We start from the raw sequence: 27,304 nt of genomic DNA, 5'->3' as shown, positions 1-27,304 counted from the left end.
AGACCTCGTGAGGCAATGTGTGTGTGTGTGTAAGTGTGTGTGTGAAGAGGGGGGCTGGCTGGCTGACTAACAAAGCAAAAGTGCTCTGTTTGGTGGGGCCACAGTAATCCTCTCCCCATTCACCCTCCCTCCCTTCCCCCACCCCCTCCCTTTCTCCCAGCCACAGAGCCCAGAGCAGGAAGTGTACTCCTCGAGGGAGAGAGGAGGGGTCAGGGGGAGGGAGGGGAGGGTCTTAGCCTGGCTACAGTAGAGGAGGAAACTTTATTTCACACACATACACTCTCCCACACACACACACACACTCGCTCACTTACCTACAGCTGGTAAACACCCGCCGACTCAGAACTTTCTGTTCCCCTGCACCTGGAGAGGATTTAACACACACACACACACGTACACACACGTACACAGACACACATATTGAGGAGACTTTCTCACCCAGCGAGGCTTGGTTTTATTTAAAGAGGAGCTGATGGTTTGTAAAGAGGATGGAAAGAAGGGAAGAGAAAAAAGGCGAGCGGAGGAGAGAAAGCCCCTCTCTCTCTCTCTCTCTCTCTCTCTCTCTCTCTCTCTCTCTCTCTCTCGGGGGTGAGGTCATTCAGCTGGGGGAAGAGTTCTGGACAAGACCGCTGGGTCTGGATCTGATCAGAGACCCTTACCTCATGTCCTCCCTCTTTCCTCTCCTCCCTCACTCCTCCTCACTCCTCTCCTATTCTTTCTGTTTTTGAAGTGTTGCAAAACCAATCTTAACTCTCAGTGGCTGTACAGGGAAGTCATATCCAGCCGGGAGTGGGTGTTTCTGCCTTCTCAAGCTTGTGTGTCTGTTTGTATCTCAGTTTGAAGTCTGTGAGCCTCTTTCAGTTCTAAAGTCTGTGTGTGTGTGTGTGTGTGTGTGTGTGTGTGTGTGTGTGTGTGTGTGTGTGTGTGTGTGTGTGTGTGTGTGTGTGTGTGTGTGTCCGTCCTCAGGTGTTCCAATGGCGTCAGCTGGAGAACCTCTACTTCAGAGAGAAGAAGTTCTCAGTGGAAGTTCACGACCCCAGGAGGTAAATCTATATCACATCTCTGAGTGTGTGTGTGTGTGTTTCAGCACTGTAAACAGTTTTGTATCAGAAAGTAACTCTGTAGTAGAGTTTCCATCTGCCCTGATAATATATAGGATACAAAGCTAATGTAAGTTAGTTGTGTTGATTATATGCCATTTCTGCTGGAGTTGTGAAAGTAGTGAGTATGGCATATAAAAGGAGGCTTGGATAGATTATATTTATAATATCTTAATTGTCCCCCAGTGTGAATGCTGCTAGCTGCTTTGTGTAAAGTTTAGCCAACATAAAAATCACAGAGCAGAGATGGTCATGGGTTGGTACTGTTGTACTGTTGTTAGCTGTGATGCTATATTAAAGAAACGTAGAGACATCAACAGATAAACAGTGGTGCATGTGCTTGAACAAAGTAGCTTGTGCACACACATACAGACTCAGTTTATCTTGGCGTTAAATGGAGCCTGACACAGATAGCACTGCTGACAGTCACACACACACACACACACACTGAACTCTGTAAGTCGCTCTGGATAAGAGCGTCTGCTAAATGACTAAAATGTAAAATGTAAATGTAAACTCTGCTGGCTAGAGGAGGAAGTCACCTCTCTTTTGTTTACTTAACATCTCTACAGAGAGAGAGAGAGAGAGAGAGAAAGACAAGAGAAAAGGAGAGAGACAGGAAGAGAGAAGAGAGTGTCACGATCGTCAGGGAGAGACCAATGCGCAGCGTGATGAATGAACATGATTACTTTATTAAATTAAAGCACGAACAAAACAACAAATGACTCGTAACGTCCACGGTGACAAAGACCGAACACGGAACAAAAACCCACAAACACAAAGTGAAAAACAGACAGTTAAATATGGCTCCCAATCAGAGACAACCAGCCAACAGCTGACACTCGTTGCCTCTGATTGGGAGTCACTAAGGCAAACATAGAAAACAACAAACCAGAACCCCCCAACATAGAAATAAACCACATAGAATGAACACACCCTGGCTCAACATATAGAGTCCCAGAGCCAGGGTGTGACAGTACCCCTAAAAGGCGCGGACTGCGACCGCGCCTCAACCAGAGAAAAATAGGGGAGGGCTGGGTGGGCACTCCTCCTCGGCGGCGGTTCTGGCTCCGGGCTTGCCCACCACCCTCCAATAAACCCCCCATAGCGCCCCTGGTCCGGTCTGGCCCCGCTGGCTGGAGCTGACCTGGGCGTAGCAGGAGCGGCTAGCTTCAGCTCTGTTGGGGAGCAATAAAGCGGTACCTGATTTGGCACCGATGACCCAGGCACGGGTTGTGCCGGACTGACGACGCAGCACCCCAGGCTTGGTGCGTGAGGCAGCGAAAGGACCGGACCTGGCTGTCGATACGCACCCCTGGCTTGGTGCGTGGAGCAGCAACGGGCCGGACCGGGCTGACGATACGCACCCCTGGCTTGGTGCGTGGAGCCGAACGGCCTCACCGGACTGATGACTCGCACCCCTGTCTTGGTGCGTGGGAGCAGACGGGCCGGACCGGGCTGACGATGCGCACCCCTGGCTGGTGCGTGGAGCAGCGACGGGCCGGACCGGGCAGACGATACGCACCCCTGGCTTGGTGCGTGGGCGAGCGGGCCTCACCGGACTGGCGGCTCGCACCCCTGGCTTGGTGCGTGGAGCAGCAACGGGCCGGACCGGGCTGACGAGCGCACCACTGACTTGGTGCGGGGAGCAGGAACGGGCCGAGCCGGGCTGGACGGGCGCACCACTGACTTGGTGCGGGGAGCAGGAACAGACCGGACCGTACTGGGGACACACACCACTGGCCCTACATCGGGATCTGGAACGGGCCGGACCGGACTGGTAACACACCCCAGTACCTCTCGCCGTGCCTCTCCACCTTCCATCCCCTCTTCGACCAGTGGCCCCGTAACCTGGCGGCCTCCTCTGCTAACCCGCTGGACCGCTCTATCGCGGCCTCCTGCTGCCCGACGTCGTGAGCCCCCCTAAAAAAATTTCTGGGGGTCTCTCCTCCCCGTGGGCCAGGCCTCTATCGTTCTCGCCCAACTCTCGCTCTTCTGCCCCCAATTCCAGCCATTCTGCTCTTCATTAGGCTTGACCCAGTCTAGACTCTTCCTCCACTGTTCCCAAGTCCATCCACTCTGCTCTTTACAAGGCTGGACCCAGTCGAGGTTGCCACGGAAATCTGCAAGCGATTCCCCTGGCGATGGCTCCTGGACACGCTGCTTGGTCCAGTTTTGGTGGGTTTTTCTGTCACGATCGTCAGGGAGAGACCAATGCGCAGCGTGATGAATGAACATGATTACTTTATTAAATTAAAGCACGAACAAAACAACAAACGACTGCGTAACGTCCACGGTGACAAAGACCGAACACGGAACAAAAACCCACAAACACAAAGTGAAAAACAGACAGTTAAATATGGCTCCCAATCAGAGACAACCAGCCAACAGCTGACACTCGTTGCCTCTGATTGGGAGTCACTAAGGCAAACATAGAAAACAACAAACCAGAACCCCCAACATAGAAATAAACCACATAGAATGAACACACCCTGGCTCAACATATAGAGTCCCAGAGCCAGGGTGTGACAGAGAGAGAGCTGTTTTATAGGAGGCAGTAGTTAGCGTGAGCTGGTCTGTAGATACAGCTATCTTTCTGTCTAAACTCTGAAGAGTAAATCATGTCATGAGAGGCAATGTGTGTGGTACTGATAAACATCACTACTAGACATACTCTCTCTCTTTCTAGAATAAGTGTGTTATGCCTTGCGTCTGGCCACCCGGACTATTTACATTGAACCCCCCCCCCTGCTACTCGCTAATTCTATTTCTTGAACTGCATTGTTGGTTAAGGGCTCGTAAATTGTTGTATTCGGCGCATGTGACTAATAACATTTGATTTGCTATAGGCCACTGGGTGTATGTGTACGTGCGCGTGTGCGTGTTCTTTCATTTACTGTGTGTTTGTGTTGTGTGTATTCAGTGTGTATAAGGAGGCCTTGTGTCCGTCTCTACTGTAGGGCGTCGGTGACCAGAAGGACGTTTGGCCACAGTGGTATAGCTGTCCACACCTGGTACGCCTGCCCTGCTCTCATTAAGTCTATCTGGGCCATGGCCATCAGCCAACACCAGTTCTACCTTGACCGCAAGCAGAGCAAGGTAACACATAGAATCACTGGGTGGTTCTAGAATGAGTCTGAGGTTTTAGAATGTTTGTGAGGTTCTAGAATGAGTATGGGGTTCTAGAATGCGTGTGAGATTCTAGAATGACTGTGAGGTTCTAGAATGAGTATGGGGTTCTAGAATGAGTGTTAGAGACTAGAGTGTGTGGAGTTCTAGAGTGTTCTAGACCATAGCAGTAGAAACAAGCAGAAATACAGTATTTTGTAAAGATCTAATATCTCTGTGTGTGTGTGTCCAGTCTAAGATCCATGCGGCTCGTAGTCTCAGTGAGATAGCCATCGACCTGACAGAGACTGGCACTCTGAAGACATCTAAACTGGCCAACATGGGCAGCAAGGGCAAGATCATCTGTGGCAGCTCCGGCAGTCTGCTCTCCTCAGGTAAGTCTCTCTGTGTGTGGCTGTTTTTGCATGTGTGTCTGTGGCCAGCAGTACCCTTACCCTACTCTCCACCCCATAATGTTGAGGCCCCTGCCTCTATATGTAGTGGTGTAGAGGAGAGGGGGATAGAGGGAAGAGAGGAGAAGAGAGGGATGAAAGGGAGGGTGGGCAGCTTTGTCCTGGTCTCTGGAATAATGCCTCTCTGTGTAGAGGGAGGGAATGTGGTTAGAAAGAGATCTGTGAGAGGCGACAGTGGTAACTCCCCCCTCCCCCCCACCCCCTTTCTCCCCCTTCATCCCTTATCTAGGCCAGGGCAGGGGTCTGTGGGAACCGAGTTAGAGAGGACAGGGCTGTGAATCTACCTTTAAACTTCAGGACAGAAACCCTTGATGTTTTCCCAAAGGCCGTTTCCACCAACATGGTGGAAGTGTGAAAGGCACAGGCAAGATCAAATAATATTGACTAAAAGTGCTAGTAGTTGAGTGAGAGAGAAAAGAGCGATACACACATACTGGCAACTGTGTGTGTTCAAGGTCAGCTATTTCCACACACAGCTGACACCTTATGAAATGAATTAGGAGAGACCGGGGTTGGTTGTCACACCTTTTACTCTTGTGTGTATTTCTCAGCACCAGTATATCTTACAAGACTCTTTTCAATATCAGGAGAAAGACCAAGGTCTTGGGTATCTTATTCCAACATGGAGTTATTAGCCATCAAACACACTCTGTCCACTTGTGACAACCAGCCCCATCGCGGGGTTGGAAGTCACACAGTATGGGGTTGGTTGTCACAATGTAACTTATTCCTTTTGCAATAGGAAATTAAGCAATATAGCAAACAGAGTCTTAGAAATAGCCAAGACTTTCTTTGATCGAACGATATTCCTAACTAAATTCATAATTTTATACCTTGAGAATATCATATTACATTTTGAGTAAATTTGTGTGTGTATGCGTGTGTTTGCACATGCATGTGTGCGTGTGGATGTGTGTGTGTGTGACATAAAAAAATATGTGTGTGAGAGAGAGGCAACGAAGGGAGCTCTTTATAACACAAGCACGAAAGAGCTTGGGATTTATTGTACTGTATATTGACAGTGACATTGTAGATAGTGACAACCAACCCCCCTACATTCCATGTGACCCCCCTTCCCCCCAATGCTAATTAAGATGCTAGTTACCACATGGCTTGACCTAGGAACTTGGTTTGAAATATAGCTCTCCCTTTCCTATTTTCAACAAACATAATTGTTCATGGATCTCCCATAATTCAAACATTTACAAAGAAAATACCAATACATGTTTTTCTTTACTTTCGCCTATGAAAAACACATACATTCCCCTCACCTCAATGTTCTGTCATGCTGACCAGGTGGATGAGTTCTTTCAAAGAATTCACACATTTAAACAAATATTACACAGCGCCATTTAGATTGGTGATCACTGTGACAGCTAACCCTGGTCTCCCTAACTGTGTTCAGAGGGAGTAGTCTTTGTCCTTTCTAATGTCCTGATCTCTTAACTTTATTTCTCCTGTCCCATTTTTCTCTGGATCTGCCTCTCTCTTTCTCCCTCACTTTGTGTCTTGCTGTTTCTCAGCTACAGTATCTCCATATAACTCTTCTCTCTCTTTTGCCCTCACTCCCTCTAACCCTCTCCATTCAGTGTTTTTATCCCTGCTCTAACACACACACACACACTAATACAAACACACACTCACTCACTTACATATTCCTACTCACACAGTCTGTTCTCGCTCTCACCTTCATCTCCAAGCAAGCGTACATGTGTTTGTGTGCGTGTGTGTGTGTGTCTTGGATTGTATGCATTGAAACAGATCCAGTGGTAAAGTATAAGGAAACCGCCAGGCAAGCAGAAAGATGTCTCAGGTTTTCACTAGTCAAACCTTGTTACCTCAGAACACAGACAGACACACACACACACACACACACACACACACACACACACACACACACACACACACACACACACACACAAACACACACACAGAGGTAGAGATTGTTAGTGAGAGGGATTCCTCCTGGCTTAGGTAGTCTGTGTGTGTGTGTGTGTGTTAAAGGGACAATGTGTGATTCTGGCACTTCCCCAGAGTCAGATAAACTTGTGGATACCATTTTTATGTCTCTATGTGCAGTATGAAGGAAGTTAGAAGTAGATTCGCAAGCCAATCCTTACTAGCATTAGCGCAATGACTGGAAGTCTACAGGTACAGTAGCATACGTAGACTTCCATCTGATGACACGCTGCTGTGCCTACCATCGGTCATCTCTGCCTGGCATCAGAATGATTGTCACTGAGTAGTGATGTCATCTTAATACGTCTCCCTCACATTCTCTCTACAGTTTTCAGCAGTGTAGACATTCTGTATTCATTTCTCTACAGTGCAGTGTGACAGTACTGGTTCACATCTTAACTCCTAACCCTAGACCAGGGGTGGCTAACTTTCCTCCTGGAGAGCTATTGGGTATGCAGCCCTGCTCTAACATAGTTCATACAACGATTAGTATAGCTGTTTATCATTATTATAAAATACAGTGTTTACTCCAGTATGTTGTCCACAATGGAGTGTTTGGTCACAGGGTGAACATTGAACCACAGGATGACTGTTGTTAGGGTAGTTGAGCAGTGACAGGGTGTGTGTGTGTGTGTGTGTGTGTGTGTGTGTGTGTGTGTGTGTGTGTGTGTGTGTGTGTGTGTGTGTGTGTGTGTGTGTGTGTGTGTGTGTGTGTGTGTGTGTGTGTGTGTGTGTGTGTGTGTGTGTGTGTGTGTGTGTGTGTGTGTTTGATGGAGATGGAGAGGCTGGCACGATGTTGTGCCTGCAGGGTCCGAGACTGTGCGTCACAAACAGTGTCCTCGGCTGCTCCATCCCACTCACACACAAACACACACACAAACACATGCACACACCCTCCCCAGCACACACAGTCTTAGACCTCCTTATCGAAGTGTTCCACTCACTTCCCTGTACACATCCTGTGTTGTCGACAGGTGCCTTCACCCCTCCCCCGTCCCCCACCCTCTCCTTGTTTCTCTCTCTCTCTGGAGGTCTGGGTCAGATAATGCCATTGTGTTGGGCTCCAGTGTTGTAAGTGCTGTATTTGGGTGTGTGTGCATATGTGCCCCACACAGTAACGTTACATTAAGCTTGTTTCTTACAGGGTTTTACGGTCTGGTCCATGTTTAGTGCTAAGTTCTTAGTCTGTTATCTGTGTGTGTTCTGATTGTATCTCTGTTCTGTGTGTGTAGGTTCCCAGGAGTCGGACAGTTCTCAGACAGCTAAGAAGGACATGCTTGCAGCACTAAGGGCAAGACAGGAGGCTCTGGAGGAGACACTCAAACAGAGACTAGAGGAACTCAAGAACATCTGTATCAGAGAGGCGGTAAGACACACACACACATGCACGTGCGCACAAACACACACACAAACACACAAACAAACACATAAACTACATGTATACACACACACACTCACACACACAGACACACACACATCAATGATTAATGATCAATATCATTTATTTCTCTCTCGCTCTCTTTCTCCCTCTCTCTCTCTCTAGGAGTTGACAGGGAAGCTTCCTAAGGAGTATCCATTAGATCCAGGGGAGGAGCCTCCGACGGTCAGGAGGAAGATTGGCACCGCCATCAAACTGGACGAACACAAGATCAAGCTGAAAAGAGAGGTCAGAGAATACACTCAAACCGTTACTTCCCTAAGTCCACATGAGAGCCAACTGTTTCCAGTATTTCCATTCAGTTCTAGTAAATGGGAGGAGTTCTATTTGTCTCCCAGTGTAGATAACCTTCCTTGTGAACCTGGAGTTATTTAATAGATATGGTTAAGACTTGGGGATGGAGAACTTATCCTAGATTATTGGTTGAAACAGAAGAGTAACTGGGGCAGTGGCTAAACCAGCAGTCTGAAACGTCTTAGATCTGGTTTGAAGTCATCCTCAATCCCTCTTTCTCACTGTTCTTCTATTTGTGCCTTAATATATTTTCCACTGCTACAGGGCTGACTAAAAATAGCCTGTCTGTTCCTTACCACAGGAAGCGGTTATAGTGGGAGAGAGAGAAAGAAAGTGCGTGCAAGCGAGCGTACATGTGTTTGTGTGCATGCATTCATGCGTGTTTGTGTGTCTTGGATTGTATGCATTGAAACGGATCCAGTGGTAAAGTATTAGGAAACCGCCAGGCAAGCAGAAAGATGTCTCAGGTTTTACTCTAGTCAAACCTTGTTACCTCAGAACACAGACACACACACACACACAAACACACACACACAAAGGTTATTCTGGCAGTGGGATGTAGAGATTGTTAGTGAGAGGGATTCCTCCAGGCTTAGGTAGTCTTGGGAGATGTTGACCTAACTCAATACATCACCACTCTCTCTCCTCAGGGAAGTGTGTGTGCGTGTGTGTGTGTGTGTGTGTGTGTGTGTGTGTGTGTGCCTGCGTGCATGTGTGAAACAGGCCTACTGTTCTGTTTTTGTGAGGTGAGGGTTAGAGGGGAGTGGGGGGTTTGGGGGGAATGGGGTCTCGGAGGAGGCTATGCAAGGCTAGTGGAGGGGGGTGGAGGTTAGGGGGGAGGGTTAGGGGGAGCTGGGGGTGTTTTAGGGGTTCTCATGGGAGGCGAGGCAGGGCTGGGAAAGAAAGAAAGGGGGAGGAAGGAAGATAGATGATTTCCTCCTTGTGTTTTTCCAGGCCTGGGAACATGCTTTAGGTTACTACTGATGGATGTGGACAAGAGTCACTGATGTCTGAGTGTGTGTCTGAGTGTGTGTGTCATCGCTTGTGTGTGTTTGTTTCCCTTTGTGCACACAGTTATGTGTTTGTGTGTACATGTGTGTCACACTTCCTAACCCTTGCATCTCTCTCTTTGTCTGTCTCTCTTTCTCTCTGTCTGTCTCTCTGTCTGTCTGTCTCTCTGTCTGTCTCTCTCTCTGTCTGTATGTCTCTCTCTCTCTCTCTCTCACACCAGGAGGAGGAGCTAGAGCGTCTAGAGAGGGAGTTTGCCATCCAATCACAGATCACGGAGGCTGCGAGGCGATTGGCCGGCGATCCGCACATGAGCAGTAAGAAGCTGAAAAAACAGAGGAAGACGTCGTACCTGAACGCACTGAAGAAACTCCAGGAGATAGAGAACGCCATCAACGAACACCGTGTCCGCTTTGGGAAGAAACCTACGCAACGCGCTTCGCTTATCATAGAGGGTGAGACTACACACATGCTGAGAGAATCGCTTATAAGAACCACATCGCGTAATAAACAGGGTGAGACCAGGCACACACACACAACATCACAAATTCACATACACTATACACACACACTCAAATACACACACAGACACATGGCAAGAAGTGCTCATAAACATTCATTTAAACACACCTACCTAACCCCAACCAATGCCATAGTAAAAGTGTTTTCCTCTGTTCTTCTCTCCCACAGAGGCCAACATCGGCTCAGAGGACAGCTCTCTGTCGGACGCTCTGGTCCTAGATGACGGTATGTTTATCTCTCTCTCTCTTTCTCACACTCTCTGTCTCTGTGAACCTTGCACTAGAAGGTGTCATCAGCAACCTTCTAATGGGGTCTAATCAGTGTTCAATCAATCTAACCAATCCCTCCCTCCCTCTTTCTCTCTCTCTATCAGATGACCCCCAGGCGACAGGGACCCCCACCTTCTCTCCGGCAGCGTCCCCACAAAAGGGCCTCCCTCCCCGGCCTCCCTCCCACAGCCGGCCCCCTCCCCCCCAGTCTCTAGAAGGCCTTAGGCACCTGCACTACTCCCGCTCCGAATACGACAAGTCCCCCATCAAACCCAAGATGTGGAGCGAGTCCTCGCTGGACGAACCCTACGAGAGGGTAAAAAAACGCTCCTCACATACCAGGTGAGAGGTCAACTCTGTTGCCATGATGATAGATCTATACTGGGGTCGTGGGACATGTGATAGTTGGTTTAACGATAGTAGAATGATTAGAAGATAGCAATAGTAATGTTAAGGTTTTCTAAGTGCTCTCTCTCTCCCTGGCCAGTCACAGGCGGTTCCCCAGCTCTGGTACTTGTGCGGAGGCAGGAGGCAGTAACTCTCTGCAGAGTAGCCCCATCAGGAGCCTTCCTCACTGGAGCTCCCAGTCCAGCATGCCCTCTACCCCTGACCTGAGGACCAGGACCCCTCAATATGTACACTCCACCAGGTAACCGCCAGATAACTTCGGAGTAACCTTCAGACAGCCACCACACTACGGTCACCTCACTAGGTCAAAGCCACAACTATACGGTAAACTCTCTATCTCCTTCCCTCCATCTCTCCCTCCTTTCACCAGGTCTGTGGACATCAGTCCCACCCGTCTGCACAGTCTGGTTCAGCACTTTAGGACCCGCAGCTCCAGCCTGGAATCTCAGGGCAAGCTGATGGCGTCCGACCCTGACACACACACTCGCACAGACACCTTGGGAGCCCTGGGCAGCCCAGACTTCTTCCTGGCCCCAGGGACACGCAGCTCCAACGGCTCGGACCCGCTGGATGACTGTTCGTCCTGTACCTCCCAGAGCAGCTCAGAACACTACTACCCTGGGGTAGCCCCAGGCTCCAATCCCAACTACTCCACCCTTGGAGAAGACTCCCCCTCCAAAGCCAGGCAAAGACAGAGGCAGAGGCACAGGTTAGTACAGCAGAGCTGGGTGTGTCCGGGGATTTACTTTGGGCTTGTTCAGCAATCCTTGGAAGAGCTCTGTGACATACATCACTTCTATGTTTAATGTGTATATCCTCTCTCTCTCCAGGTCTGCAGGTCACCTTGGTTCCTCTAACTCTGGCTCCATGCCCAACTTGGCAGCCAAGAATGGTTCAGGAGGTGGTGGTATGGGGGGAGCAGGGACTGGGTCAGGGCAGCACGGGGTGTACCTCCACAGCCAGAGCCAGCCCTCATCCCAGTACCGGATTAAAGAGTACCCCCTGTACGTAGAGGGCAGCCCCAACCCGGTGGTGGTGCGCAGCCTGGAGAGTGACCAGGAGGGCCACTACAGCGTCAAGGCCCAGTTCAAAACCTCCAGCTCCTACACAGCTGGGGGGCTCTACAAGGAGACCTGGGGGGGCGAGGAGGGGGGAGAGGGGAGCGGCAGACTCACCCCGTCCCGCTCCCAGATTGTACGGACTCCCTCGCTAGGGCGAGAGGGGGGAGGAGGGGGAGGAGGGGGGAGGGCGGTGGTTTCGGATGAGCTGAGGTGTTGGTACCAGCGCTCATCTGGCAGTCTAAAGGAGAGGAGTCACTGTGGCTCCAATGCGTCGGACAGCGGCTCGTTGCAAGGCACGCTGGGACATGGACGAGGCAACAGGGTGGGGACGCTCGCCAAGGGATCGCCAGGTGGGTGGCAACACACCACACACACATCACCCTCAGCGGGGTCGCAACATCCAGATGCATCCGATTTTCAGGGGAAATGGAAAGAGAGCCTTTGACACGACTTCCGCTTTTGGACGTTAACAATGCGATACGGCCTCATAACTCCTCCTCCACCTTTTCTAGATTGGTTGACTAGTGCAGCAGAGACCCTCGCCCGACAGTTTATATTTTATTTCATGCCTGCTACGTTAAGTTACACACACATAGTTTATGTTCTAAGCTAAGTTTTGAGTTTTGACTGGGTTTGCTCAGGCAGTGCTAAGGATAGATGTTACATTTTCTATTATTTACAGAATAATAATCTCAGTGAGAGAAAGAAAACATGCCATGCCCCGTGTGAGGCTCGAACTCACGACCTTCAGATTATGAGACTGACGCGCTGCCTACTGCGCCAACGAGGCCTGTGTGTGCAGGAGAGGGGCCTATGTTAAGGAGAGTGTGTGTAAAGCGATCCCTGAACTAAATGGAGCCTGTTTGTCACAGTGGTCACACCCCCACTTTAAGACCCCTATCTGGGGCATAGCTGGGATTCCACAGCCCCTGACCACCAACCTTTGTCTTTGAATGTGTGTGTGTGTGTGTGTGAATAACTGTGTGTAACTGTGTATAACTGTGTGTCTCTCTGTACAGCAGCGTCCCCTCACAGCCAGAGGAGTGTGACTCCATCCAGTGAACAGGCCGCCACCCCCACACCCCCCTGCAGCCCACAACACCTCCTCAACTGGCAGAGCGGGTAAAACATACATACACGACACACACCACATAAACTGCACAGACACAAACTACATACACACACACACACACACACTCACACATACACACACCAATAAATAATTGGCAGAGTGAGTTATAACGTGTTTGGGGATGAAGACCAGGCACTCAGGATCCTACACCTATTGGACCTTTAACCCTGGGTTAAAGGGTAAAGGTTAGAGGCTCTGGCTCCTGTATTACAATTCACTGGACAGAATCTGCATGATATCAAAGCATCTTCAGCTCCGCTTCTCTTTATACCCTCTATAACCTCTGCCTAACCTCCAACCTACACACATCCTTTGCCCTTCTGCAGCACGGTACTCTGTCTATGTACTGATCACACGGCTGTCTTGTCTTCCTAAAGGACTCTAACTCTCAACCTCACACTAAATACGCCAGAGTCATTTGTTAACTTCTCTCTCCTCTCTTTCTCTTTTGCTCTTCTCTCTTTTTCCTTCTCATTCCGTCCCTGTTCATCTCTCTTCCTCTCTGTCTGTACTAACCTCTCTGCTGTCTGTCTGTCTGTGTGTTTCCTGGTTTAGCGGTACAGCAGACAGCTCTCCTACTGAAGACGTGTGTCAGTCTCCCCCTCAGCCCAGCTCTGAAGCATAGAGGTACTGTCTGTCTGCCAGGACTCTGTCAGAACACAGACCTAGAAACACAACAGATAGATCAGAGAACAACAGAACAACAATCTAGAACCATAGACCATAGAACCAATCCTGTCTGGACACGTAGAAACACACCCCATAGAATGAGTCCTGACACATAGACATATAAACCTGAACTAGATCAGGGATGTAGAAATAGATCCGCTTGAATAGATATGTAGAAACATAACCTGAACTAGATCAGGGGTGTAGATATAGAATCCCTTGTCTAGATTCTTAGTATCGTACCAACTGCTGAATTCAATAGTCTTCCCATTTCTAATCCATTCTAAAAGCAGGTTTGGGAATGGTGTCTGTTCTATCTGCTCTGTTTCTATGGCTGTAACTGGACTCTTGATGTCTGCTGTGTGTGGCTGTCCCTGTTTCTGCCTGTAACTGCTCTCTACAGTAAACCCTAACCCTCACTACTGTACACTCTTAGAAAAAAGGCTGTCCCCATAGGATAATTATTTTTGGTTCCAGGTAGAACTATTTTGGGTTCCATGTAGAACCCTCTGTGGAAAAGGTTCTACCTGGAACCAAAAAGGGTTCTTCAAAGGGTTCTCCTATGGGGACAGCCGAATAACCCTTTTAGGTTCTAGATAGCACCTTTTTTTCTAACAGTACTGTGGGGCTGACTCCATTTAGTCGACTGGTCGATTGTTTGGTCGATAGGCTGTTGGTCGACCGAGATTTCTTTAGTTGAGCAGTAGCAAAAAATTAATAAAAAATTAATTGTGGGGTACAAGACACCTATCTGATTCACGCCTGTCTGAGTACACTGATCCATTGTGGAGGCCGTGGGGATGGCACAGTCCATCAGTCTAAGACGTGGTACTGAAATTGTATATGGTTATATTATGTAAGAACAATGGTGAAACACAAATAAAAATAATATTCATCAGACCAGAGAATCTTGTTTCTCATGGTCTGAGAGTCCTTTAGGTGCCTTTTGGCAAACTCCAAACGCGGGCTGTCATGTGCCTTTTACTGAGGAGTGGCTTCCATCTGGCCACTCTACCATAAAGGCCTGATTGGTGAAGTGCTGCAGAGATGGTTGTCCTTCTGGAAGGTTCTCCCATCTCCACAGAGGAACTCTGGAGCTCTGTCAGAGTGATCATCGGGTTCTTGGTCACCTCCCTGACCAAGGCCCTTCTCCCCCGATTGCTCAGTTTGGCCAGGCGGCCAGCTCTAGGAAGAGTGTTGGTGGTTCCAAACTTCTTCCATTTAAAAATGATGGAGGCAACTGTGTTCTTGGGGACCTTCAATGCTGCAGACATATTTTGGTACCCTTCCCCAGATCTGTGCCTCGACACAATCCTGTCTCTGAGCTCTACAGACAACTCCTTCGAGCTTGGTTTTTGCTCTGACATGCACTGTCAACTGTGGGACCTTATATAGACAGGTGTGTGCCTTTCCAAATCATGTCCAATCAATTGAATTGACCACAGGTGGACTCCAATGAAGTTGTAGAAACATCTCAAGGATGATCAATGGAAACAGGATGCACCTGAGCTCAATTTCTAGTCTCATAGCAAAGGGACTGAATACTGATGTAAATAAGATATTTATGTTTTTAATTTTGTATAAATGTGCACACATTTCTAATAAGGCTGTAACATAACAAAATGTGGAAAATGGGAAGGGGTCTGAATACTTTCCGAATGCACTGTATATTTACAAAAATAAGACAGATCCTGCTTCTGTTGCATGTTTGAGTGTTTGTTTAATAGCCTACTGATTCCGTGCACTCCAAGCCAATTTCACAAATTCGGCTGTTTTCAATCTTTGCTATGCTGTAATAAAGGCTTTAATAAAAAGAAATCGTTATACCAGCCTCTCTGGTATTATTTATAATTATTTAGTGTTGTTACACTGGTCCAAAATTGTCAGAAAAAACATATTTATAATAATAATAATAACCCTCCTTTTTCCTTGATCTCCTTCTTATTGTTATTATTACTATTATTATTATGATCATCATTATAATAATAGGTAATATCATTATCATTAGAGGCTTAGTATAGCGTCCTTGTATAACCACCATCGAGCTGTAGGCCTAAGAGCGCCTGTTTAGTCTTAATACCGTAACTTAGTTAGGCCTATATTTCAATACTTATATAGGCTACTTTATCAATCAATAATTTATTAGTTCATGTCATCACACAGTATACGATTCATTCATGATTTTAAATACAATCAAGCATTTTAATTTAAAAATATAATAACAAAGCAACCATTGAATAATTAGCGTAAAGAATAAATAGGCCTAAACCATTCCATTTCGGAAATTGCATTCACAAATGAATGAGACTATATTTAGTATTTGCTGTAATAAGGGCTTAAAAAAACAAAACAAAACAAAACATTACAAGACTCTGGTACGCTTATAATTTATTTTGTGTTGTTTACATTGTTCCAAACTAAAAATGATATTGTAATCTAACAGCACCTGTTTGGCACACATAATATGCATGCAGCTCTTGCTCCTTACCTTATTTTTCTTGATCTCCAGTATTTTCCACAACTAGTCAAATTTATTCCACATATCCAACTTCCCCTTTACCTCCTGACCAACCAGTAAACATTACCCCATTTCGAGTTTATTTGTCACGTCCACTGCATCCATTTTGCTGTCACATGTGTTAAGGTGTTCAGAGTTCGTTATAACCAGTTTATTGATGTGATTATGATATGCTATAGGTCAGGCCCTATTGGTCACGTGCATGCGATGAATACATGTGTCACGTAAAGAGAGCAAGGGTTAAGGGAATAGGGAATGTTTTTCCTAAACAAATTAGGGATTTCGGTAACATAACTTTTCAGTCAGAAATGGCTGTAATTACATTGCAGCTTCAGCAACACGGACAGCGCAATACACACTGTTGATGTTCTGTGGGGAGGAGAGAGAGACAACGGGTGCTAGTCACACAGTCACTCGCTGTCTTTTTTTTTTAACACAGCGCAGCAGGTCTGAGCCAGGCGGCACAATCAACTCAATTGCGGTCGGACTCCCTCTAGTCATTTGTGTTTCTTAATTATTTCATCAAACAGTTCGCTTAAAGCATCAGATAAGCTAAGTGCATATAGTTGATTAGATTAAAACACAATAGGATGTGTCTATATATGGAAAAATACATGTTTTAACATTTCTACCAATCAATTGGTCGAAAGAACAGACAACTCTTGGTCGACCATTATATTTTTTAGTCGGGGACAGCCCTAGTGTACTGTACTACCATCTCTGATTGAACTTGAACTTATTCAACTAAATAGCTTTTCTCACTGTTGACTTCTCCGTGACGTGTGCTGTCATTCAGTCCATCTCAATGATAGTAAAGCAGCAGCCACAGGGAGTATCCACCATAATACAAGTTAATTCATTATAAAACCATGAAGGAGAGTGAACAAATTAGCTCTAGTCACCTAGTGTTGTTTTAGACTAGTACACTAACAGGACGTGTGAGCTGCCATAGAGACAGAGATATAGGAGGATTGAGAGATCAGTTTGAAATGAGGCCGGAAAAGAGGTAAATGGCATCATGGATTGTGCACCTTGTTTTCACAAAAGCTTTAGGTCTAGGCAAATTAAGTAACCATCAAAGCAATGAGAGACCGAAACACCATCTCTCTCTCTCTCTCTCTCTCTCTCTGCAGGTCATTCAATGATAGCTGTTTCCTCAGCAGTCCTCTGTGTTCAGAGCTGGCAGATGTCCAGTGGTACGGACATGACAAGGCCAAACCTGGAACCCTGGTCTGAGCTACTGACCACCACCCAACACCCACTGACCCTCAACACTGATCCTTACTGACACAACATCCAACATCTCAACTGACCCTTACAGCCCCCACCAACCTCTCCTCCAGTGCTGACTAGACTGGCCTTATATTGGACAGGAAACCCTCATCCATTCTTCCCTTCATCCATCTTTCCCTTTATCAGTTTCTGTGCATATCGGGCTTGGCTGAGCTGGGGGTTCTAGGACGGTCACGACCAACTGGGCTGGACTATTGCTGTGGAACAGCCAACCTTAGCCTCTGAACGATCCTGAACTCTGAGTGTGAACTCTGACCTTTAATCCCTGACCCTGAGTCTGCTCCAGTCTCAGCTCCAGGATAACCAGGAATGGGCAAGGGGGGAGGAGGGGTAAGAGCACACACACAACAACCCCAGCCCAGACTACACTCAGCCCACCTGGCCCTGACTCATATCTACCCCTGACCCCAGTGTGCTGCCAGCCAATCAGAGGACACCTGAAGGATTAAAGCTCTTCCCATGTGTTTTGGCTCATGTTCTGGACCTGTGTGTGTGTACGCTGGATCTGCTAGGTTCATTTCATTTCATTTTTGATGTTTTGGTTTATTTCTCTCTGTATCGTTTTATACAACAACAACAAAAAATGCTGGAGAGAGACTATTCACCCCTCGTTAAGAAAACCTTCAGAATACTTTTCACTCTTTAGGAAAACTGCAGATTGGATTATTGGAGAATTCTAGATTTTCTGAAAGACAAAAATACAAACATTCCCAAAAATCCTAATCCCAATCCCAACTCCTATCCCACAACCAAAGATCCATCTGACTGACCAATGGCACCAGTCCCATGGACACACTGGGGAAAATGGTTTATCATACTGGGAGTTACACCCCACCATACTGGGAGTCCTCAAAGGAACTGAAAGTGGTCAATTCTACTGGGAACCTGCTCAGCACGTCTACTGGAATGTCAGTCATCTGAACTGTACAACTGCCAGCCACACTGATCAACTAGTTTCTTGTACTGGGATGATCCACACTTCTACTGAGCAGTGAGCTCCTGGACTGGGATGTTTTGCCACTATACTGGGGGATTGTGCTCAGCTGTATTGGGAGACTATGAACAGACTGGGGCCCCTGCACAGCCAGACCAGAGATAGACAGGGACAGACTGTTAGCCACAGGCCACAGACACTTATTCAAGGTTTGGGACCTGAAGGGCCAAGCCACAATATGCAAGGAATCTCTCACTGAAAGCCAATGTCTTGAGTTTGTGATGGGTGAAACTGTAGCTATATGTGTAGCAGTTTTGGGGTGAAATGGAGTTAAGACCACATATAGTTTTGGGTGTTTATTTCCAATCATATCTGCAGGCTTTCGGTGGTCTATTTCATCTGGCTCCACCCCTTCGTTTGACTTCCTGGTGAGAGGTAAAAGCTGACTGGATGTTTAGGACTCCCACTCCCAGTCCTCTCTCTCTCTGGTTATGGCTGTATGCTGCGGAGCTGATCAATCACACTGCTGTAGCGAAGGGCACAACCCTCCCGCACAGTCGAGCTGCGCAGATGATGAGATTGGTGAGATGTTAAACACTTCTCCAGGCATTGTGATATCTGACTGTGCGCATTCCTCTGTTAAAAAACGGGAAGCAACCCATGTTTAAGGACCAGTCTATCTCTGTGTGACGTCGATCTGTCTGTCTGTCCAACTTCACGATTGGTCATTGTCTCAGACACCAGGGTAGTATATTTGAGGGTAAACATTTAGATCAGGCATGAGGCCTGTAAACTCCAGAGGTACTCGTTTGTACAGGTCACTATCTCAGGCTATACTCTCTCTGCCTAACGTCTCTCCTATCACCAGTCAGAACACACACATCTTGTTTCTGGACACACACACACACTTTTCTCATCAGTGCCATCTATGTTGGTGCTTAAAGTCTGTACTGTAACCCAGCACTGAAAACAGCCACTCACTAAAACTACAAACCATATAACTACAAATCCCACAGGGCCCAGTTCCTAGTCTAGCGGAGGAAGTGGCCGTGTTCGAGAGCATCAAAACTATGATATATCATGGGTAAATTCTGTCTGACTGACTGATCTACAAATAATAATAAGTTGTTATTTATGACGCAAGGTGATTTGTAGATCAGTCAGTTGGCAGTCGCCTGCACTGTCGGCTGCAATGTCAAACAAGCCCAGTGTGTGCTATATAGAGAACCTGCATCCCAGAGCCAAAAGAACACCAGGGAGAGGTCTATACACCAGTCAGAGAGCTGGATCTGCTATGTAGGGTTTTGACTATTGTAACTGTGTCAAGTATTCAATCTAAGTGTTGTTACCAGAGCACAACATACACAGTTACACACTATGTATGAAGACTATAGACCTACTATATACAGAACCAGTTTTCATCTAGTTCTCCTCCTGTCTTTTTGATACATAACGGGATTAAGAACATCTGCATAACAACACATTAATGATGTAAGAGTAAATCCAGACTTGATATAAGAGTAACACACATATCTAGAATATAAAAAATGTATCCCCGGCACCAAACAGGATGTATATATCATTGTGCTTTTATTGTGCCCCGTTCAAGACAACTGGGAACTCGGAAATCTCCGACGTCAGACTTCAGTGAGTTCAAGACAACTGGGAACTCGGGAAAAAACGAGCTCCAACTGGGAAAAATGGTTTTGAACGGTCATCCAAGTCGGAAACTCGGGGATCATCCTAAAGCTCCGACTTCTCCAACCTGAAGATCACTGATGTCACGATTTGACCTTGTTTTATTCTGAGTTCCCAGTTGTCTTGAAAGTACCATTACTGTGTAGATAATGTCATCAATGAAATGTTGAACTTTGACCTTGGTTTAGTAATGGAGGCCATCACCGTATCCCGCGGTAACACGGCTGTGACACAAAGAGAACATGTAGATTCCATATACCTCTCGCTTACATAGACCAACTCTTGTCACAAACAAATTCTAAAACAGGTATTTTAAAGCACACATTCTGGTGTTCTACTGTGGAAAAGAAGCCTCTGCCCAACATTGTTGTAATGCTGTATGTGTGGACAGTGTACAAAATCTCAAACAAAGCAAAGAATTGCAGTCCCTCTCTCACGTCTGCCTGTGCTTTGTAAAGGCTTATATCCTCCCTTGAAGCTAAAAACATTGTGTAAAGGTTGCACAAAAATCTGACCCCGTCAAATTAGTTGAACTTGTACCAAGCGGCATGGTGGACTAAATTTCCTTCAGTTTGAAGTTTCACGGACACCTCTCCAACCCTGCCACACTGCAAGGTCCTGTTAAAAATGCTGTGTTTCTTATTAACTTTGACCTCTCCTGTTGTTCACTTCTAGAACCACTGGGGAACTGCAGTCTGCCATCAGCTAGGCTAAGGCTCATTAGCCTATTTATTTCCCATGGATGAGACACCTCTGCTAGCTCACACCATTCCATGCATGCTCAAAAAACAAAAATATCACCCCTCTCCACTCACCTTTTCCTCCTAGACAGAGAAGCATTCCTGTATCCATGACAACACTCCCCAACCCCAAGTTTGACTTTTGACTCCTGACCCCTCTGACCTTTGAACCCAATGTGGTGATGATGTGTGCTGTACCCTCCTCTATAGGCCCCCTATGCCCATACTGTCTGTACTCCATTGAAACATAAACATTTTTATAGTTTAAGAAAATTAACTCTTTTATCAACCTCTTTCCTGTACGTACTCTACGGAGGGGCACTGTAAGCCTAAGTGGGGTTTTTAACATTCACTGTAAGCCTAAGTGAGGTTTTTAACATAACCATGTTCCTTTTCATATGAACCAGTATTAGTTGTTTCTTTGGTTTATGTTTCTAAGTTCTGACATAGTAAGAATCATTTCAGGTGCTACATGATGACCAGTTACTGCTTTGTCACATAGGATATAGACTCTCCTCATTGTTGTCAATAGTTTTAATACCAGTTGTGCGGAGCAAAGACCATCCCTTTAGGCAGCAGTTCAGTAGGACACCCCTCCACCAGACCATAGAGCATGTAACATGATTTTATTGGTTCTCTTCAACTGTAACCTGACAAAAAAAAGGTGTTGTAGAAAAAAAACAATGTGGAATTGACAAAAAAAAATACTGAATTCCACAGTTAATTTATTCTTTTTTCTATTAAGAATTTGTATAGGAACTTTACATTTTTCAAAATCGTGTTGTTGGCAACTGATAATGAATTTTCCAGATGAGAAGACTTGGTGGTTCTTGAGATTATAAAAATAAATTATTGCTGAATGTTCTCAAGATGGTTTCCTGTCTCTTCTTCTCTGTGTAATCTGTTGTATGTTCCTAAAGGGTTAGGGGTAGCATGTCCCTCTCACACCTCAATAGCTCAAAGTGGCTTCCTCTCCACCTCTCCTTTCCTTCCTCTGCTCTGGTAACTTTGGATTGATGCAGTAAATACCTGGCTGGCATAATTGTCTTACGTCAGATAGCGTAACGATTCTGCCTGCACTGACTGATGGGTCGGTAGAGGGATGAGCATCTCGTAGGAGTGACACCACCTGTCTGAAGACAATTGGCTGGCCTGGCATGCACAATATTGCTTGAACTTTTGTCCGAGCAAATTAAGGAGAGGAAGCCACATTCAGATGGGAAAAGAATTAGGAGTACGCCACTGAAAATAACAAACTCCTGTAGATCCCTCCACCCTGTGGTCTCCATGCTGACAGACCCAGTCTTCAGACAGACCCACTCTGGGACCCCATCTCTTTGAAACTGGGGACTGAATATCCCCTCACATCAGAGAGGCAAATTCAGGCAAGTCCAACTGTTAGCCGCCGATTCTCTTCCCCCCTGTCTACTCTCTCTTACCCTTTGACCTTTTTCTCCCACTCTCTTCCTTTTACATCTCCATTCTCTCCCCCTTCTCCCTCTCTCTCCCCCACTATACTCCCTCTCTCCTCTAATAAATCCATATTTTCTCTGCTGGTGTTCCCATAGCAGTGCTCTCAGAAACTGGTTCCTCTCCCTCACTTTATTTAGGAACCATTTAGGAATGTTGTGTATGTGTGTGTGTGTGTGACCTTGCTTTGATTAGTGGCAGTACCTGGGGACCCTCCGTCACCACTCAAAGGGACCAGAACCTCCGGTGCCAACAGCATCACACACTTGTGGTGTGTGTGTGCGTGTGTGTGTGTCTGCTCTGAGGCCCTTCATCTTGGGGCCATGACCCCTTCTGTTTAGGTAAACAGATAGAGAGAGGAGCAAGATGTGCGTGCATGCCTGTGTGTGGAACTTCATTACACTGTTCCTGAGCCTGTATGTATAACACTTATCTTAATTGTCTGCTTCCACATACAGAAATGTATAGGGTCAAGAGAACAGACAGTAAAAAACAGACAAAGAACAAATGGCCACATTTTACTGAATGCATAATACTTAGTAAAGTTTGGAAAATCACATATGTTCCTCTCATATCCAAAACAGATCTACGTTGCACTCTCAATTGTCATCCTCCTCACCTTCACGAGGACATATTGCCAAGTTGGCAGGTACAGTACATTCAAAAAGAGTACATAGTCCAGAAAAGGTGTTGATAGAATACTTCTAAGTTAGAATACATAGTTCACTGAATGGCCTAAGCATTTGTCTGGGTTAAGGGTATTTGTTTAGTTCCCTTCAGGTCATTGTTTGACTGGATGGGTAAACCAGCCCTGGTCCATGTCTGCCATCTAGTGGTGATCAGTTTTTGCTCCACTTTGAGGAGACCTGTCTGCTGGACCTCAGGGGTTACTGTAAACAGCTGCACCTTGCTACAGTATATTTACATTTAAGTCATTTAGCAGACGCCCTTATCCAGAGCGACTTACAGTTAGTGCATACATTTTTCATACTGGCCCCCCGTGGGAATCGAACCCACAACCCTGGCCTTGCAAGCGCCATGCTCTACCAACTGAGTTACAGGACGCCTCACACACAACATAAAATAATCTGGTAGACTGAAAGCAATACATAAGAGACTACAAAACAGAAATGTGCTGTTTTCACATATGTTCATGTTAAGGTTCAAGTTATCTTTATTGTCCCAATTGGGACATTTGTTGTGCAGTCAGGGTTCAACAATACAAAACAACATTAAAAACAGTGACAACCATACAACCCATATACACATAACATGAAACAATGAGATCGATAAAAAGGAGCAATCATTTTGCAAAAGTGCAGCAATAAATAGACATTTCATTTCATGTGCAGATTCAGGAAGTTTATGGCCTGTGGGATAAAATAGTTATTGTATCTGTTGCTATTGCGTTTGGGAAGTCTAAAAGAACGGCCTGAGGGAAGAAGCGCAAAATCATCAAGGAGGGGGTATTCAGGACAGTCTAGGATACTGTTAGTTCTCCTCACCACTTGCTTTCTGAATGTCACTGAGAGCGGTGCCTGTTGCACCCCGATGACCTTGCTGGCCACCTTAACCACCCTGTCCAACCTATTTTTGTTGCAAACATTAAGATTGCCAAACCAGGCCACCATCGAGAACATCAATACGGATTCAATACAACTCCTGTAAAACAGTGTCATCATTGTCTTGCTGACATTAAAATAGTTCATCTTTCTCAACAAAAAAAGCAGCTGCTGTCCCTTTTTACAGATGGCATCTTTGTTCTCCTCAAACGTCAACTTGTTGTCCAGCACTGTTCCCAGGTACTTGTATGTACTGACCAGCTCAATGTCATTTCCCATGACCACAGTGGGTGTGGGGTTCAGTGGCTGCCTTCTAAAGTCAATGGTAATTTCTTTAGTTTTGGAGACATTCAGTTGGAGGAAGCAGTTCTCACATTATGACACAAAGTAATCTACCACAGGCCCATGCTCAGACTCCCCATCCTGTAGTAGACTGACGATGACAGAGTCATCAGCAAACTTACACATCTGGCCCCTCATTGGACACTGTGTTAACAAACCTCCAAACAAGCTTCAACGCCATACACCACTCCTTCCGTAGCCTCCAACTGCTCTTAAACACTAGTAAAACGAAATGCATGCTCTTCAACCGAACGCTGCTTGCACCCACCCACCCGACTAGAATCACTACTCTCGGCCGGTCTGACCTAGAGTATGTGGACAACTACAAATACCTAGGTGTCTGGTTAGACCGTAAACTCTCCTTCCAGACTCACATTAAGCATCTCCAATCAAAAGTTAGATCTAGAATCGGCTTCCTATTTCGCAACAAAGCCTCCTTCACTCATTTTGCCAAACATGCCCTCGTTAAACTGACTATCCTACCGATCCTTGACTTCGGCGATGTCATTTACAAAATAGCCTCCAACACTCTACTCAGCAAATTGGATGTAGTCTACCAAAGCCCCATATACTACCCACCATTGTGACCTGTACGCTCTTGTTGGCTGGCCCTCACTACATATTCGTCGCCAAACCCACTGGCTCCAGGTCATCTATAAATCACTGCTAGGCAAATCCCTGTCTTATCTTAGCTCACTGGTCACCATAGCAACACCCACCCGTAGTCTGTGCTCCAGCAGGTATATCTCACTGGTCATCCCCAAAACCAACACCTCCTTTGGCCACCATTCCTTCCAGTTCTCTGCTGCCAATGACTGGAACGAACTGTAAAAATCTCTGAAGCTGGAGACTTATCTCCCTCACTAACTGTCACGGTATACTACGCCAGAACCCAGAAGCAGACCAGGACAAGGTACTTAGAGGAAAAGGTGAGTGTTTATTAATTGACTCCCGAGTGAGGCTGAATAATCCAGGGACAGAGCGGGTGGCGTGGATGGGTTGTTGAGGGTGCAGTGGTAGGTCCAGACATGGCTCGGCAGCCGCCGACCATCAGGCAGAGGTTGGGTGAAGGTTCCGGGTGAGAGACTGCAGACAGAACAAAACGGAGGTGAGTACACAGCAATTCAACAAGGTGCAAAACAACAAAAACTAACGCTAGAACTCAAGGCTGATACGCTGACAAACATACTGTTCATGGCTAACGATCCGGCAGGAACTGGATGTTTGGCCAGAGCCTAAGAAGGGTGATGATCAGGACCAGGTGTGCAGATTGCTGATGGGATGCAGGTGCGGAAAACAAGAGAGCTCCCCGGAGCGTTCCCGAACCCTCGGGAAACTGGAGATCACGAACAGGAAAAACTAGTCACCAGACAGGACCCGACTCAGACTGCCGGGATCGTTACAGTACCCCCCCCTCCGGCCAAACGCCACCGGGCGGACCTCCCGGAGCGCCAGGATGGAGGCGGTAGAAATCACTGATGAGGTCAGCATCTAGGACCTGTCGCCGCGGAATCCAACTCCTCTCTTCAGGACCATACCCCTCCCAGTCCACGAGATACTGGAAACCCCGGCCCCGCCGTCTGGAATCCATGATGCGACGCACCGTGTAGGCAGGACCACCTCCGATCATCCTAGGAGGAGGAGGAGGAGGCGGAGGAGGCAACAGAGGACTGAGGAAGACAGGCTTGAGGCAGGAGACATGAAAGGTGGGATGGACTCTGAGCGTCCTCGGTAGTTTGAGTCGAACTGCCACTGGATTGATCACCTTCTCCACCACAAACGGACCAATGAACTTCGGTAACAACTTCCTAGACTCAGTCCGTAAAGGAAGATCCCGTGTGGCCAACCAGACCCTATCTCCGGTGGTGTAGGTGGGAGCGGGGATCCGCGACGATTCGCCTGGAGCTGATACCGGTCCGAAACTCCTAAGGAGTGCCTTTCTGGCCCGATGCCAGGTCCGGTGGCAACGACGAATATGGGCCTGAACAGAAGGCACTGAGAGCTCCTTCTCCTGAGAAGGGAACAAGGGAGGTTGGTAGCCATACAGGCACTGGAAGGGAGACATCCCAGTGGCAGATGTAGGGAGAGTATTGTGGGCATACTCAACCCAAGGCAACTGAGAGACCCAGGAGGTGGGGTTGGAAGAGACCAGACAGCGTAGCGTGGATTCCATCTTCTGGTTGGCTCTCTCCGCCTGACCATTGGATTGGGGGTGAAAACCAGATGTGAGACTGACTGTAGCTCCAATGGCCAAACAGAAGGACTTCCAGACAGCAGAGGTAAACTGAGGGCCACGGTCGGAAACGATATCACAGGGCAACCCGTGGACCCTGAAAACCTCCCTAACCAGGATCTCGGACGTCTCCGAGGCAGAGGGAAGCTTGGCAATAGGCACAAAGTGGGCGAACTTGCTGAATCTGTCCACGATCGTCAGAACGACCGTGTTCCCCTCAGAAGCGGGCAACCCAGTGACGAAGTCCAGGGCCAGATGCGACCATGGTCGCGGGGAATAGGAAGGGGGTGAAGTAGTCCAGAGCTGGACCGATTGGTACTCTTATTCTGCGCACACACTGGACAGGCAGCAACAAAACCCCGAGTATCCTCGGCCATGGCAGGCCACCAAAAACGTCTGCGAAGAAACGCCATTGTCCGAGCCACGCCAGGGTGACAAGCCATCTTGCTGGCGTGGGACCATTTGAGGACAGCAGGACGAACCGACTCAGGCACAAACAACCGACCGGGTGGACCGTTACCGGGACCGGGCTGAGTCCGAAGGGCCGCCAGCACCTCCTCCTCAATCTTCCACATAACTGCTCCCACGACGCAGTTCCGGGGGAGGATTGTCTCGGTCTTGGACCCCCTCTCCTCCGTCTTGGAGAACATCCGGGACAAGGCGTCCGCCTTGCCGTTCTTAGATCCAGGTCGGAACGTCAGGGCAAACTTGAATCGTCCGAAAAACAACGCCCACCTGGCCTGACGGGGAGTTGAGACGTTTAGCCGATTGCACGTAAGCAAGATTCTTGTGGTCAGTCCAGACAATAAACGGTTGCTCCGCCCCCTCCAACCAGTGGCGCCACTCCTCCAAGGCAAGTTTCACCGCGAGAAGCTCCCGGTTACCCACATCGTAATTCCTCTCCGCAGGCGAAAGGCGGCGAGAGTAGTAGGCGCAGGGATGGAGTTTACTGTCCGTGGAGCATCGCTGCGACAGGATGGCGCCAACTCCCACATCAGACGCGTCCACTTCAACGACGAACTGACGGGCCGTGTCCGGTTGAGAGAGAATCGGTGCGTTGGTGAATCGCCTCT

The 27,304-nt window shown here is 47.3% G+C and overlaps 1 protein-coding gene across 14 annotated transcripts in view; it reads left to right on the top strand.

The window, feature by feature from the left end:
- LOC121531944 (FERM domain-containing protein 4A) overlaps positions 1-21,493 on the top strand; it is a 198,470-nt gene extending 176,977 nt beyond the window's left edge. For 7 of the 14 annotated variants that reach the window (XM_041837522.2, XM_041837524.2, XM_041837528.2 and 4 more), the window contains exons 12-24: positions 967-1,043; positions 4,058-4,199; positions 4,462-4,603; positions 7,873-8,006; positions 8,184-8,306; positions 9,604-9,895; positions 10,071-10,127; positions 10,276-10,513; positions 10,659-10,820; positions 10,950-11,288; positions 11,410-11,990; positions 12,660-12,762; positions 17,093-21,493. In XM_041837522.2, coding sequence (XP_041693456.1) covers positions 967-1,043; positions 4,058-4,199; positions 4,462-4,603; positions 7,873-8,006; positions 8,184-8,306; positions 9,604-9,895; positions 10,071-10,127; positions 10,276-10,513; positions 10,659-10,820; positions 10,950-11,288; positions 11,410-11,990; positions 12,660-12,762; positions 17,093-17,195 — 2,493 coding nt within the window. In that variant the 3' untranslated portion in view covers positions 17,196-21,493. Of the gene's footprint in view, positions 1-966; positions 1,044-4,057; positions 4,200-4,461; positions 4,604-7,872; positions 8,007-8,183; positions 8,307-9,603; positions 9,896-10,070; positions 10,128-10,275; positions 10,514-10,658; positions 10,821-10,949; positions 11,289-11,409; positions 11,991-12,659; positions 12,763-13,327; positions 13,400-17,092 lie in introns of all 14 variants that reach the window. The other 7 variants (XM_041837521.2, XM_041837531.2, XM_041837518.2 and 4 more) reach the window with 7 other exon arrangements.
- Positions 21,494-27,304: the final 5,811 nt, after the last annotated feature.

Source organism: Coregonus clupeaformis, chromosome 19 (assembly GCF_020615455.1).
Source record: "Coregonus clupeaformis isolate EN_2021a chromosome 19, ASM2061545v1, whole genome shotgun sequence".
Classification (NCBI taxonomy): Eukaryota; Metazoa; Chordata; class Actinopteri; order Salmoniformes; family Salmonidae; genus Coregonus; species Coregonus clupeaformis.
Note: the sequence above shows the minus strand (reverse complement) of the source record. Positions and strands in the feature narration are given on the sequence as shown.